We start from the raw sequence: 14,688 nt of genomic DNA, 5'->3' as shown, positions 1-14,688 counted from the left end.
TTCATTCCGGTCATGAGGATTTGTAGTTCTGCTGGGGACACTGGTAAAAACTTAGATAGGGGCTTAGTGGTGGGGGGAGGGGAGACAGGCGAGGAGGTGGGGGGGGGGTGCTGGAGGTGTTGAGGTTACGGTAGATGGTATTGATTTTTGTTTGGAAGAAGAGATGGAAAGACTGACATTTTTCAGCAGTGAATGATGAGGAGATGTTGTCGGGTGGTTTGAGGATGGAGTTTATTGTGGTGAACAGAGCCTTCGGGTTATTTGCGCCAGTGTGGATCAGGTTGGAATAGTAGGTGGACCGGGTTGAATTTAGTGCATCTTTGTATTGTTGGAGGTGATCGATGAGGGCTCGGTGATGTACTGAAAAACCGGTTTTATTGCTGAGTCGTTCCAGTTGGCGTTTGCGGGATTTCATGACGTGGAGTTCAGGGGTGAACCAGGGGGTAGAGGTATTGAAGGAGACTGATTTGGTTTTGGTGGGTGCGAGTTTGTTCAGACAGGAGGAGAATGTATCATTGTAGAAACTGACCAGAGCAAGGGGGTTGTCAGACAGTGGGGGAGGGGAGGTGGACAGTATGTGGGTGAGAGAGGCTGAGAGAACTGTGGGACAGATGGATTTGAGGTTTCCGAAGGTTATTGTCCATTTGTGTTTTGGGGTGGGGATGGGAATGTTGATGTCCATTGTGATAGCTAGGTGGTCGGAGATGTGAAGATTGTGACTGGATAGCTGTTGCGGGTTGATGTTGGTGGAGCAGACCAAGTCCAGAATGTGACCACTGCTGTGTGTGGGGAAGTTGATGTGTTGTATGAAGTTGTGGCATTGCAGTAGATCTAGAAATTCTGAGGCAGATTTGCAGTTTGAATTGTCGATGTGAAGGTTGAAGTCGCCCAGGAGGAGAACAGATGGAGAGATGGCGCAGAGTTGAGTGAGAAGATCCGAGAAGTCAGAGAGGAAGGAAGGCTGTGGCTTGGGGGGGCGGTAAATGATGGCTGTGACTAGAGAAGTTGGACCGGAGAGCTTGAAGATGAGATGTTCAGATGATGGGACAGCAGGGATGGAGATGGTGGTTGTTTTGATGTTTTTCCGGTGGATGACAGCAATGCCGCCCCCCCACCCTTGTGGGCGGGGTTTGTCTATGTATGTGTATCCAGTGGGGGTGGTTTGGTTGAGTATGATGTATTCCAGGGGTTTTTGCCATGTTTCGGTGATGCAGAGGAAATCCAGGTAATTGTCTGTAGTGAAGTCGTTCAGAATGAGGCTTTTATTATTGAGGGAGCGAGTGTTGAAAAGGGCCAGTTTCAGTTGACCGGTGGTGGTGATTGGCTGCACGGATCGGGTAAGTGGACGGAGATTTGCCAGGTTCACGTGATGTTTGTTTTTGTGATGTAGTTCGGGAGTGATGCGTGACCGGATGGAAAAGCTCTCTGTCGTGATGACGGGAATGGGGTGAATAGATGATGTACATGGGAGTAATGACGGAAGGGGCCGGTAGGGGGAGCCCGCATGGGGAACAGTGCTTGGAGGTGGTGGAGTAGAGGGAGGGGGAGGGGCGTGTGAGGGGAAAGTAAACAGTCATGCAGGTGTTGATGTGTGAACGGCGTGTTGCATGTTTGCTGCTAATGTGCGGGTACCAAGTGTGGAGTGGTGGATGCCGTCTGACCTGTAAAAAGTGTGCCGGTTCCAGAAGAGATTAAAATTGTCAATGAAGCTTATTTGGTGGGAAATGCATGAAGGGACGATGAGTTGTTTCAAGGTTTATCTTAATGACTCTAATGGATCGATGTGGTGAAGGTTTAAGACTCACCAGGCCCCACGTCCACGTTGAAGGGGCTCTTGGGGATCCCAACCCCTCCAAAGGTGACGGTGACAGCGTGTGGTCCGGCCTGCGTCGGTTTGTAGGTGCAGCGGTACACGCTGTCGCCCTTATCCTCCATCATCACCTCCACGCTGTTCTGACGGCCTGCAGGGTCTCTGATCATGGCCGTCACATCTCCGGTACCCGCTCCTGCAGAGACAGGGGACTCTATCATTTATAACCAAGTCTTCTCTGGCACAGAAACAGGATAAACACATGCATTTTTACCATCTATAAATCTCTATTGCTGTCTTGTATGTTTGACAATAATGCTGAAATGGACCACAGGACAAATGTAATAAAATAAATACAAAGTTGAATCTTTTAACTGTACCAAAGAGAAGATTCATGTTTCTGAATCATGCATAATCTCTCTTGAATAATCAGAGAGGGTTAGGGAGGTGGCTCCAGGCACGAGGCAAGAGTCCTGGTCCTGGGGCCCTGGTCTGAGGCTGGTGAAGGGGTCGAGCCAGAGTGTGTGGCCTTGAGGTATTTTGCATGTTGCCTGTGGGCCCTTTGCCTGTGCTGCTGGGGCTCTGGGGCTCTATCTGATAGTTTTTTAACCCTTAAAGACCTAGACCATTTTTGGGGGCGCCAGACTCTCATGAATTTTTTTTTTGAATGCCATCGGCACACTTCTGTGGGCAGGGTTTTTAGAAACCGTGGCCTGTGTTCAGGCCATCACCACAGAGTGAAACTCAGTTATGCAAGAAATGCAACAAGTGTCACAGGTTCCTTCAGCTGTAAAGAGATTCATAAACACTACAGTCACTCCTACAATGAGAGGAATGAAAGACACTCAGAGGACGGTTTATTTCAGCGGGAGGAGCTGGCGTCCAACAAACAGAGACCCAAATCTCTCTCCCCCACACTTCCTTTCTCTTCTCAGATGTCTTATCTAATAAAGACATGGAAGTTACTCAACACTGATCCTGACAGGCTAATGCATGTCAGAATACCTCCAAGTGTGTGTGTGCTTACAGAAGAAACAAAAGGCGTGGGTGTGTGAGTCATCGACTGTCTGGTAGAGGTGATTTACAGTTTGTGAAATGACATTGGATCCCCCCCTCAGGACTGACTGATGACACCTCGACGTTTCTCTGAGCGGTAAACTGTAAATGAGAGGTGGTCTGCTGGTTTTTGAAGCCTCCAGTTTAAGTGAGGCCATCGTGTCTAGTTTGTTTGGGGTCAGAAGTGACCGTGTTTATATGAGGAGGTGGAGCAGAAATGTCTAAAGGCTGTAGAAATCTGGAACCAGTATGCTCCATTTCCAAACTCCAGTCCTGTGTCGACAGATTCTGCAGGTTAGAATGAGTCACATATCTAATGATTGTTGTAATCTAGCTTTGTAGTTTTTGATATTTCAACAGCCTCAACAGCTTGACTCCATATCCTGAGGTAGAGATGTACGTGGCTGAAAACCTTCACTAAGCATTACTTTGGGTACCCACTCATGTTTTTTTTTTAGCGGAGTGAAACCTAAAGTGTTTGAGTCTCTAAAGTCTCTGACCTGCTGTGTAGATGTCAAAGTGAGTGGGTTTGTTGGCGACGATGCCCACAGGTTCAATCCCTGGGCCTTTTGCTGTGACTTTGGTGGCGTCGCCAAGAGATTTGTCCACGGTGACCTCGAACGGACTTTTAGGAATCTGCTGTCCTGCAAACATCACTGTCACCTAGAAAGTAACAATAACGGTTATTATACATCAAATTCTCCTGAGCTCCCTTGTCTCGTAGGTTCCTCTGGATCTCTGCTGTAGATTCCTTTTTTGGGTCTGTCATTCATCCTTTCTATTCTTCTTTCTTTCCTTTTTCCTTACTTTCTGTCCTTTGTTTTATTTCTTGCTTTCTTTACTTTTTTGTCTTTTGTATTCCTTCTTACTTTCTTTCATTCTTTCCCTTTTCCTTTCATTCCATTCTTCTTTCTTTCTTTTTTTCTTTCCTCATCCTTTCCTTTTGTCATTCTTTCACCATTTATTCTACTCTTTTTATTTCTTCTTGTCTCCTCACTTTTCTCTTTTCTTAGACCTTTCTTGAGTCCCTGAGCTCCCTTGTCTCAAAGGTTCCTCTGGATCACTGCTGTAGATTCCTTTTTTGGGGTCTGTCATTCATTCTCTCTTCTTCTGTCCTTCTTTCTTTCTTTCCTTTTTCCTTACTCCCTGTCCTTCTTTCTTTTCTTTCTTGCTTTCTTCACATCTTTCTCATTTTTATGCCTTTTTACTTTCTTTCATTCTCTCTTTCATTCTTTCCCTTTTCATTTCATTCTATTCTTCTTTCTTTCTTCCTTCCTTCCTTTCTTTCCTTTTTCCTTTCATTCCAGTCTTCTTTCTTTCTTCATTCTTTCTTTCTTTACTTCTTTCTCTTTTTTCTTTTTTTTTCTTTCTCTCTTATTTATTTTATTCCTTCTTTCTTTCCTTCCTTCTTTCTTTCTTTCTGTCTCCTTATCTTGTCCCGTCCTTTCCTTCTGTCATTCTTTCACCATTTATTCTACTCTTTTTCTCTGTTCTGGTCTCCCTCTCTTTTCTCTTTGCATAGACCTTTCTGGAGTCCCTGAGCTCCCTTGTCTCGTAGGTTCCTCTGGATCTCTGCTGCTGTGGACGTGCCAGACTCCAGCTGCTACAACTACTGCTATCCGTCTCACCACTATCATCTCTCTCTCTCTTCATCTCCCTCTCTCCAACACGGTCTCAGCAGATGTGTGTCTAACATGAGTCTGGTCCTGCTGGAGGTTTCTGTCTGTTAAAGGAAGTTTGTCCTGGCCACTGTAACTTTCTAAATGTTTGCTTTGTTTGTTCCTCTTAATAGAAAATATATTCCCAGAACATTCCTTTGCAGGATTTTTGATTTAATAACAAAGAAAATGAATCTTCTACATGACTGCACAGCAATAAAACTATAAAAATACTATTTATAAGTAACCTCTCTTTATCAAATCAAAGTTAAATCAGAGGAGTTTTTTTCCTTTATTTCAAAGTGATGGATGCAACTGTGAAAACAGAAGTTTAATCGGGAATATTTCTCCAAAAGTTTTAAAGCATCAGTTTTTAAAAAAGCCTCTTCTGGAAGTATCTGAAAACGTCTTTATGAAACTTCTCTTCTCTCACAGGAAAATGGCTACAACCCGACCCAGCTGCTACAAAATGATACACAAACTACACGTAAATAATGTCTGAAACAATACATTAAATATCTGTCATAGAAAGGCTGTGAAAAGAGAAATGTCACCAGATTTAGACCGAGTGGATGGAATGTGTTTCGCCTAAACAGCTGAACTCTGTCTGACTTTATAAAGTAAATAACCTGATTTGTGTTATCATCTTCATATCAAGTTTCCTTTGTTTACTTTTAAGAATAAGGATAAGAATTTCGTAAAGTGCATCCACAAAAACATTTCTTCAATGATAAAGATTCACATGGTTACTAAAGTAATGTATCTTACTTTGTGAAGTCCAACGACCTGAGGGATGTAGGTGACGCTGTATGTCTTCTTGCCCTCGTTCGGCTCGGCCTTCAGCTGATCAAACAGACAAACATTCGTAATTTTAGCTTCTTGAGGTCGACCTTTTCATAAGTTCTGTCATTTAATACTTCTAAATGAAAACAGAAGTACAGTTAGAGGAAGAAGGAGAGGAGGATTAGGTTCTTACTTCCTCTCTGGTGCCGTCCGGGTGATCCAGGTAGACGGTCACCTGACCCTGACCGGCACTGAAGGCGTCCACTGTGAACACGGCAGGACGCAGAACCCTGTTTCCCGTTGGTTCGATACCTAACGACGAAGATGAAGAACGTCAACGGAAGGGAAACAAAATTATACTGTTTGTAATTGAACACAAGTCCTGAACCTCAAAAAGTGAAATTGAACCTGAAATGTAACGACTCATTCTTATTGCTTTTATTTATCTTAGACTTTCTTTACCTTTTTGTTGTTTTAACCATTTATGTTTAGTCGTGATTTATTTGATTTTGATTTTTTAAATTGCAGTAAAGCACTCAAAAAATGTGATTTGTATGAAAGGTGCTCGATATAGACCCATTCAAAAAAGCTGATCTTTACAGCCTGGTTCAAAAAACGAGTTTAGTCTGAATAGCTCATTTCTCTCTTGGTACACACTGTATGGGGGGTACATTTATTCATAACTCAGCAGTTTACAAGATATTAAGATTACGAGTTTTAATCATAAGAGGCTCAGCTGACTTGATTGATCAGGCGGGAACACTGTAGCTGTTAGGGAGGAGGCTAAAGGCCCACCTCTTTACCTCACACTAGCTCGGAAGTTTGGCTGCAGAAACACCGGAAACCACATACACACCCATTCAAAAAAGACGATCTTTAAAAAAAAAAAAACGCTTGGCTCTACGTAGCTAATTTCTCCATCGGCACACACTGTACGGGGGGTGAAATTTTTTCTATAGCAACGGTTCAGAAAATATCAAACTTAGGAGTTTTTGCCCAAATAAGGAAATGACTGACAGGTGGGAACACATAGCTGTTGGCTAGGAGGCTCAAACCCCACCTCTTTACCTTACACTAAGATTGAGTTCAGCATTTCCAATATGGCTCACGCCAACGATCTGCTTCAAAACAGCGCTTCAGAAACAGATGGGTGACGTCACGGAGGAATCACATCAGCCCCGTCTTGGCTTCCCTCCACTGGCTTCCCATTTGCTTCAGAATTGATTTTAAGATTTTGCTTTTTGTTTTCAAAGTTCTGAATGGTCTGGCCCTACCTTATATAACTGACCTCCTGAGCCCTTACAAAACCCCCAGGCCTCTGAGGTCTTCTGACATGGGTCTCCTAGCAGTTCCCCGGTCAAAATATAAAACTAAGGGAGATCACACTTTTAGTGTCAAGGCCCGCATCTTTAGAACAGCCTCCCCTCCTCAATCAGGGCTGCCCCCTCTGTCGACTCTTTAAAGACTCTCCTCGAAATACACTTTTATATTTTAGCATTTGAGTCCTCTAGCCCCAAATAGGTTTCAATCCCCAATGATGTGCTTTCCTTGTCGTTTGTTTGTCTCTTTTTAAATGATTGCTTCTTTGGTCTCACATTTTATTTTTTATGTATTGTACAGCACTTTGGTCAGCTTCTGCTGTGTTTTCAAATGTGCTTTATAAATAAATTTGACTTGTCTTGACAGATACTACGTCCATTTTTTTAGACAGTCTATGGTTGAAACGCAGACTTCCTACTGCACACTGGCTTGATTACATTAAGTCCTCCAGAAGTTAGCTACAGAGGAATAATAGACCGTTGCTGTGGAGTATCAACCAATCAGAATCCAGAATTAACAAACAGCTGAGTAACAACTCTGGAGAGTCATCACAAACTGTTTTTGATATGATGGAGAGTTAAGTGAAAGATCACTCTTCTGACCCTACAAAGTGACATAATGGAAACGCACTGCTGCTTCCTCTCGAGCCACATTCATGTATTTCCTTCCTCTTTCAGTAAAAGTCAGAGGATAATTGTCTGAGTGTGTGTGTGTGTGTGTGTGTGTGTGTGTGTGTGTGTGTGCGTGTGAATTCATCAGATATAACCTTTTCCTTTGTTCCCACTAACAGCTGCTCATTTCCTCACATTGTCAGACACACCAGTGTTTCCACTGTTCCCATTACCCAGAACACACCGGGAGGACCGGGTCTCACACACGCACTCACACACACACACACACACACACACACGCACACACGCACACACGCACACACGCACACACGCACTCACGCACACATGCACTCACACACAAACACACAAACGCACACATGCACTCACACTCACACACACACACACTCAGAATGCTCCTGTTATTTAATCAACCACCAGATGGCCTTCTCTCAAGCTCTTTTAAAACAAACTGAACATGTTGCTATATATAGTGGTCTTTGTATACGTCTTGTGTGTGTGTGTGTGTGTGTGTGTGTCTGTGTGTCTGTCTGTGTGTGTGTGTGTGTGTGTGTGTGTGTGTGTGTGTGTGTGTGTGTGTGTGTGTGTGTGTGTGTGTGTGTGTGTGTGTGTGTGTGTGTGTGTGTGTGTGTACCTGGTCCGTATGCTCTGGCCTTCTTGGGGTTGAGTTTGGGTTTGAGTGGAGCACCAGGCTTCAGTTTGTTTTTGGGGAACTGAGACAGGTAGGTCATCACCGACTGTTCGTCCACACTGGGGTCAATGATCTCCTCTGGAGCGATCACCTGCAGACACACAAACACACACGCACACGCACACACACACACACACACACACACACACACACACACACACACACACACACACACACGCACCACACACAACACACACACAACACACAAAAAAAACCACTTTCAGTTAAGTTTGTTGTGAATAAATCAGTTTAATATCTGAATGTTTCAGTGGCCAGTGTGACGTCTCCTTCGCTGTAGACTTGTTTTGGTGATATATAGACTCTCCACGACTTTTTCCCTCAAACACACCTGTCTTATAAAATCTGTCCCTGTTCATGCCGTTATAGTAAAAGGACATTACCTTTAATGATAGATTTCTGGAATATAGTCTACTAAAACATCTTATCGATTTAAAGCTCCAGTGAGGAACGTTCAGTTTGTGTTGATTCTGGCGCCCTCTCTGGACAAAGTTGGAAGTCAGCCAGTGTCAATGTGTAGGAGCGTTAGAAAGGTATCAAACCTGCGGGATGCCCAGCCAGTCGTCGGCCAGCTGCATGGCTTCAGTGGCGTTTTCTACTGGTTTGACTGGATCCCAGGTCTCCCAGTCGGGACACAAACCTGCAAACAAAACAAACAAACAATAAATAAAGAGTCAGAATAACTTATGAGTCAGTGTGAGCTCTAATGGGAAAACAATACTGGAAACATTTGCAGAATTAGGTTACGTTCTTCTGTCTTTAGTTCTTGGTCTCCTTGAAAAGTTCCTGTACTAAAATTAGCAGAGCTGTCCAAATAACTCAGAGCTTCTTCTTCAAAAACAAAAACATCAACATGAGTATAATAATCATGGCCACACATACAGACATGTGGTCAGCCTTCAAACACACACACACACACACACACACACACACACACACACACACACACACACACACACACACACACACACACACACACACACACACACACACACACACACACACACACACACACACACACACACACACACACACACACACACCTGGTGCACAGCTGTCAACCAGTGCTCCCAGCGCCTTGCCGCTCCTCCAGTCTTGGCTGAAGTTGGTAATCGGCAGATCGGGGACTTTGTGTTGGATCCAGCCCAGCAGGCGCTGTTTGGGTGTCTTTGACTCCGACTGAAAGAAAAAGAATATTCAATGACGTGTTTATATTTTACTTTTGTTATTTATTAAATATGGATAAGGCAATATATCATTGTCCTGTGTGATAAGATATCGACATGAGGGGTTGAATATCAATATTTTATTTAGATAAATATGGCGCTAGATTTCCCTCATGGCGTCACTACTTAATGACTCCATGTGGTGGCGCTGATGGCATAAATGAGGGGAACATGAGCAGCATTTTTCAAAGTTATCATTTTGGGCATTTTTTTGCCTTTATTGATAGAACAGCTGAAGAGAGACAGGAAATGTGGGGAGAAGAGAACAGCAGTTTATTGACTGCAGAATAAGAAGACAGTGGGATGTAAGACAGTGATGAAAAGGAGCTAGAAATGCGCTAACCACTCGTAAAACCGAAAAAGAGAAGAGGCTGTGTGAGCTCTGAGACCGGCTTAGACAAGAGGAAAGATGGAGGATGCTCTCGAGTCTGCAGAGTAGTGTTAATTTTGGCAGCTATTTTAGATTTAGTCTTAGTCTTTAGACGAAAATGTCTGTTAGTTTTAGTCACATTTTAGTCTTTTCAGCCCTTTAAAGTCTCAGTCTAGTTTTAGTCGACGAAAACTCAAAACATTTCAGTCTTTGATTTTTGCCAAAATATTTTCTCTCTTTAAAATAATTCATGTTGTCCATCAGATATCGGTATCAGGGTTACCAAGTGTTCAATAGTCAATATTTCACTCTTTTAACACTTTCGTTTAATATCTTAAGTTTAATGATTTAGCCTTTAAAAGCTAAAAAGTAAAAAGAAAACATTCTTGATGTGACCAATATGAGGATGTTTTGATTCTCATGATTCAAATAATGCCATGAACACAATATAAGGGCTGTATTGCACTTTTACGACAGTCCCTGAATGCACCTGTACTGGACAGACAATCAGTTCACGGCACTCTGAAATGCATCTGCATCTTTGATGACAAGGAGTTGATCAAAACTTACTAAATGTGTCTGATGTTTCACCAAACTGGAATAAATCAAGCTCTAGACGGGAGCTTTTCCCGGTTATAGCGGCACAAACATCAAATATTAAACAGACGTCCCCCCGGTTGTGTCTTTGTCACTAACGCACACTGGGAGGTAAAAATCATCAATGAAGATGAGACAGATGCATGGGGATGGAGACAGCTGGATCAAACAGCTCCTGCTGCAGGTAGTGTCCAAGCTAACACTGCTAACCCTCAGATAATAACTCAGTCTGTCACAGAAATGAATCACTTTTATTTCTAAAGATTAGACACACAGCGGGGGAAACATGAATTCTTAATGTCCGAGGGTCCGCCACTGAAGTTTTCGTCTCGTCATCGTCTCGTCAACGAAAACTGAACATACGTTCGTCAGAGTTTTTATTATCAGTGATGCAGTTTAGCACGTCTTAGTCTCGTTTTCGTCATGAAAAAATAGTCGTTGACGAACATATTTTGTCAAAAATTTCGTTAACGAAATTAACACTACTGCAGAGAGAGTTTCACTCCCCTGTGATGGTGGACTTTACGTGACACAGAGCCCTACGTGATCTTTACTGCTCGTTATAAATAAGAGGAGCTACAGAGAAATGGATGCTGAATGATCCGGCTGTGACGTCACGGTGAATATGACAACCTGTTACAGGTATAGTCTCACAGCTTCACATTTAAACAGGTTGAACATGTGAACAGTTTACAGACACACGCTGGATATTATTTGGCCAATATTGTTATACCTAAACTTTAAACTTATTATTATTCCACATTCCGTTACCGCTTTCACAGCCTTCAAATTTTGACCGATTTTAACCGTTCAACTTTCCAACTATTCAGCTCCTTCACCTCTTTCAGGCTATATCTTTTCACATATTCAACCCTTGTACTTTTTGAATTAGTCAACTTTATTTAAACTTTATTTTAACATTGAAACAGATGGGGTGGAATGTTCAAATCCACTTCCACTTCTTCAACTACTACAGCTCATAGCTTCAGCATACTTTCACTCCATTCAAACTTTAAACTGTTCACAAGACTTTCAGCTATCTACACTTGTTTCACTTTTTTGATACCTTTCAGAGTTTCACAGATTTCACTGTTCAAAAATTCATCAAATTTCAGTTATTCCCTCACTTTAACATTGGTGTGTGTGGGATGGAACTCTGGTGAGCAGAGTGAGAGGTTCAAATCTTAGAGTGGGCAGGCTGGGAAAACAATGGGACATGGCCTCTGGAAAAATTGCCAGAAAATCCACAAATTTCAGTCCACATACACAAATAAGACATCAAAACGTTCCCTGTCTTCTCCTGCTTCTGCCAAAGAGGTAACCAAAGCAAAATATTGTACCGTTGAGCAAGCAGGTCACCAAATGTCAGAGAAAGTCTCTCTGCTCGGCCATCTGCCAAAATGTTAAAAATTTCTGGAGGGAAGCAAAAGTTTCACCTTTCTTAACTCGCTGCCCTGACTACATTTCTGACTGTACAGACTTGAAAAACACATCACTGTGTTCATCAGGGCCTTGTGATGCTCCCGGTTTGATCCTTTTTCTGATAGCTATTATGGTTATGGCACAGTGTGGGCATATGTAAACCCTAATTTCCCCATGAATCCCATTCTTAATCAACTGTCACACAGCAGTTACACAGCTGGTCCCATCACCATGGCAACAGTTAATGACAGTTGGAGACAAAGCTGACTCAGATGACCTCATCAGTGCTGACCAAGCGGCAACCTCCGGTCTTAAAATATGAGTCAATGCTCTCACTGTGAGGGGGGTGAATTTTTTTCTAATTCGGTAATTTCGAAGATATTGAGATTACTAGTCTTCCAATGAGAGGCACAGCTGCCTGCAGGAACACTGCAGCTGTTGGCTAGGAGGCTCAAAGCCCGCCTCTTTACGTCACACTGGCTCAACAGAAGCAATATGGCTGCCACTGCCGATTGGCTTCAAAACAGCGTTCAGAAACAGACGGGTGACGTCATGGATACTACGTCCATATTTTTTACAGTCTATGGTGCTGACCAAGGGAGAGGTTCCGGTGGCTGGTGGTGAGGCTTTCAGCAGTGTGACTGCCCCCTGGTGGCTGGCTGCAGTATAGGTCAAAAAATCCGGCTCCCCCATTCATTTGAATGGGGGAGCGGTCAAACTTAAAAAAATAAATACACGTTGTACGAATGTTGCTCATATCCGTATGCTGTGGTGATATGCAGTTAGTATTTGAGTGTTTTGTGTTCAAGGCCTCTTTTTCCTGAAAAGTTTGTTTTTCGTTAGTTATTAGAGTTTAAAAAACGGGGTTTTACTTCCGGGTTTCCTTTGATTCACAGCCGCCGTGGAGTAAAACTTCAAAGGACACAGCGTCTTGTGACGTTACGCTGTAGGGCGGAGCTTATTACAGTGGCTTCACAGGCTCTGGCTGCACAATGGCGGCACCCAGGAGGGGGATTTTTTGGCTTCAGAACAGTACAACGGGAAGAGGCGGAGCAACGCTGTCCATTTTTATTTACAGTCTATGGTGCTGACTGACACAAAGACACATGCACACATAAACACACACACACACATATACACAGGTGATTCAGATGACTTCATCAGTGAGTGACAAACACACAAGCACGCATGCACACACACACACACAAGCACACACACACAAACACACACGTTAGACATTTTCATAGTTTGTCAAGCAGTTTCATAGGTGCTACTACTTCTACCCCTCCTTCCACTTCTTCCACTCCTTCCACTTCTTCTACTTTTTTCTATCCTTCAACTTTTTCCACTCCTACTTCTACTTTTTCCACTTCTTTTAATTTTTCCACTTATTCCACTTCTACTTTTTCCACTCCTACTTTTTCCACTCCTTTCACTTCTTTCACTTCTTCTTCTTCTTCTACTTCCACTAATTAAACTACTTCTACTTCTCTTCCACATGTTCAGCTTTGTTTCACAGCTTTCAGCCTTCAGCTTCAGCATTTCAATGCATTTGCTTTCAGGAAATGCAACCTTTCTAGTTAGATATAGCGATTCATCATTACATCATTATTTTGCAATATATCAATTATCGCAGGATGCGCCAAGTATTGCATATCGTATTCCCACTCCTTATATTTACATGTCAACTGATCAGGAAACCCAGCTCCATCCCTGATTTCTACTTTTTATTCTACTTTATGTTCCTCCTGTGTGTGAAGGTAGAATAAACATCATTCTGATTTAGGTGTTTGGTCCTCAGACACTCGTTTCCTCCCTTGTTTCCTTGTTACCTCTGCATCCTCGCCCTCCCACATGGGCATGGAGATGGAGTAGTGCAGAATGAGAGTCCAGATCAGACCCAGGATCAGCTTCAGGTTCCCATCCACGATGGCTTTAGAGTCTGAGAGAGAAGACAGAAGCAGAGGTCAGATTCATGATAAAAAGATCTGTTCTCGCTGCAAAATAAAACTTTTAAATTGACTCTAATACAAATAAAATCAACAAATAAACACAAAAAAACACAGTAAGAACTTCAGAGGCCTGTTCTGCTTCTATGAGAATAATCTGAAAAAATTGATGCTCATAATGTCATATTTTTGGACAGGTGCATATTTCAACTGTCCCTTGAAAATTAACATTTATTTTATCCCTGAAATTACAAATACAGATGACCAAGAATCAGTGCATAATCAAGTTTAGATTTTGGTTCATCTTCAGATCCAAGAAATAAAAGAAAACCTTAAAATGAACAAGCTAAATCTATCAAAATAAGAGTCCAGAGAAAAGGGGATGGAGTCAATCATTAGATCAGCTTTTTGCAAATAATAGAAGTGAGATATTCGGACGTATAGTGCCTCAGAGTTAGTCTTGAAAATGAGACGAGGGTTTTAGATATGTTGCTCCTGCAGCCTGGAATCATCTGCATGAGGACTCAGCTCTTTAAATGTTTTTAAAGTATATTAAAGGTGTTAGAGGAGGATGCATGAGGCTCTGGATGCTTTGCCTGATGACAACATGATGCAGAATATGTTGAGAATTGATAAGAGTTTTTGTATCCTGCAAAAAGATGAAGCAGAGCGCCGCGCCGACTCTGACCTGAACACAAACCTGCTCCCAGATTAGGCTGAATTTTTTAGCAGAGTAGAAAAAACTCTGCTGGGAAATGTTTCTCATTAATAAGACCTCAGTGTACCAGCTCGTACCGCACACCGAATACACACACACACACACACACACAAAATGTGCACACACTGGAGGCAATGTCAGCTAATCTTTGGCTGCGGCACACAGCGTTCAGAGCGAAGCATTCCAGTCATTTTTAATCCTCCGTCGATGATTTCCTCTCCTTCTTCAAACAATGAATCACTAAAAGAAACCCAAATATCACAGATATCTGATTTATTATTCTCTGACAGGGTGGAAACGTGAGTCAGAGTTCAGAGGAGCACTGAGGTTGGATGAAATATGTCACAGAGAGAGGTGACTACCATTCATAACTCATAAAATGAATGTTGGAGAACTTCAGATGTGTGTCTAACATGAGTCTGGTCCTGCTCGAGGTTTCTG

At 42.7% G+C, this 14,688-nt stretch overlaps 1 protein-coding gene across 1 annotated transcript in view; it reads right to left on the bottom strand.

Moving 5' to 3' along the window:
• The window catches only part of LOC117821206 (filamin-B), a 94,025-nt gene that overhangs the window by 39,928 nt on the left and 39,409 nt on the right, over positions 1–14,688 (bottom strand). Inside the window, 8 exon segments of the mRNA XM_034695315.1 lie at positions 1,806–2,006; positions 3,367–3,529; positions 5,293–5,367; positions 5,501–5,619; positions 7,891–8,038; positions 8,508–8,605; positions 9,009–9,144; positions 13,413–13,522. Of these exon segments, the coding sequence (XP_034551206.1) occupies positions 1,806–2,006; positions 3,367–3,529; positions 5,293–5,367; positions 5,501–5,619; positions 7,891–8,038; positions 8,508–8,605; positions 9,009–9,144; positions 13,413–13,522 (1,050 nt within the window).

Source organism: Notolabrus celidotus, chromosome 1 (assembly GCF_009762535.1).
Source record: "Notolabrus celidotus isolate fNotCel1 chromosome 1, fNotCel1.pri, whole genome shotgun sequence".
NCBI lineage: Eukaryota > Metazoa > Chordata > Actinopteri > Labriformes > Labridae > Notolabrus > Notolabrus celidotus.
The sequence above is the reverse complement of the archived record's forward strand: the minus strand, read 5'-3'. Positions and strand labels throughout refer to the sequence as shown.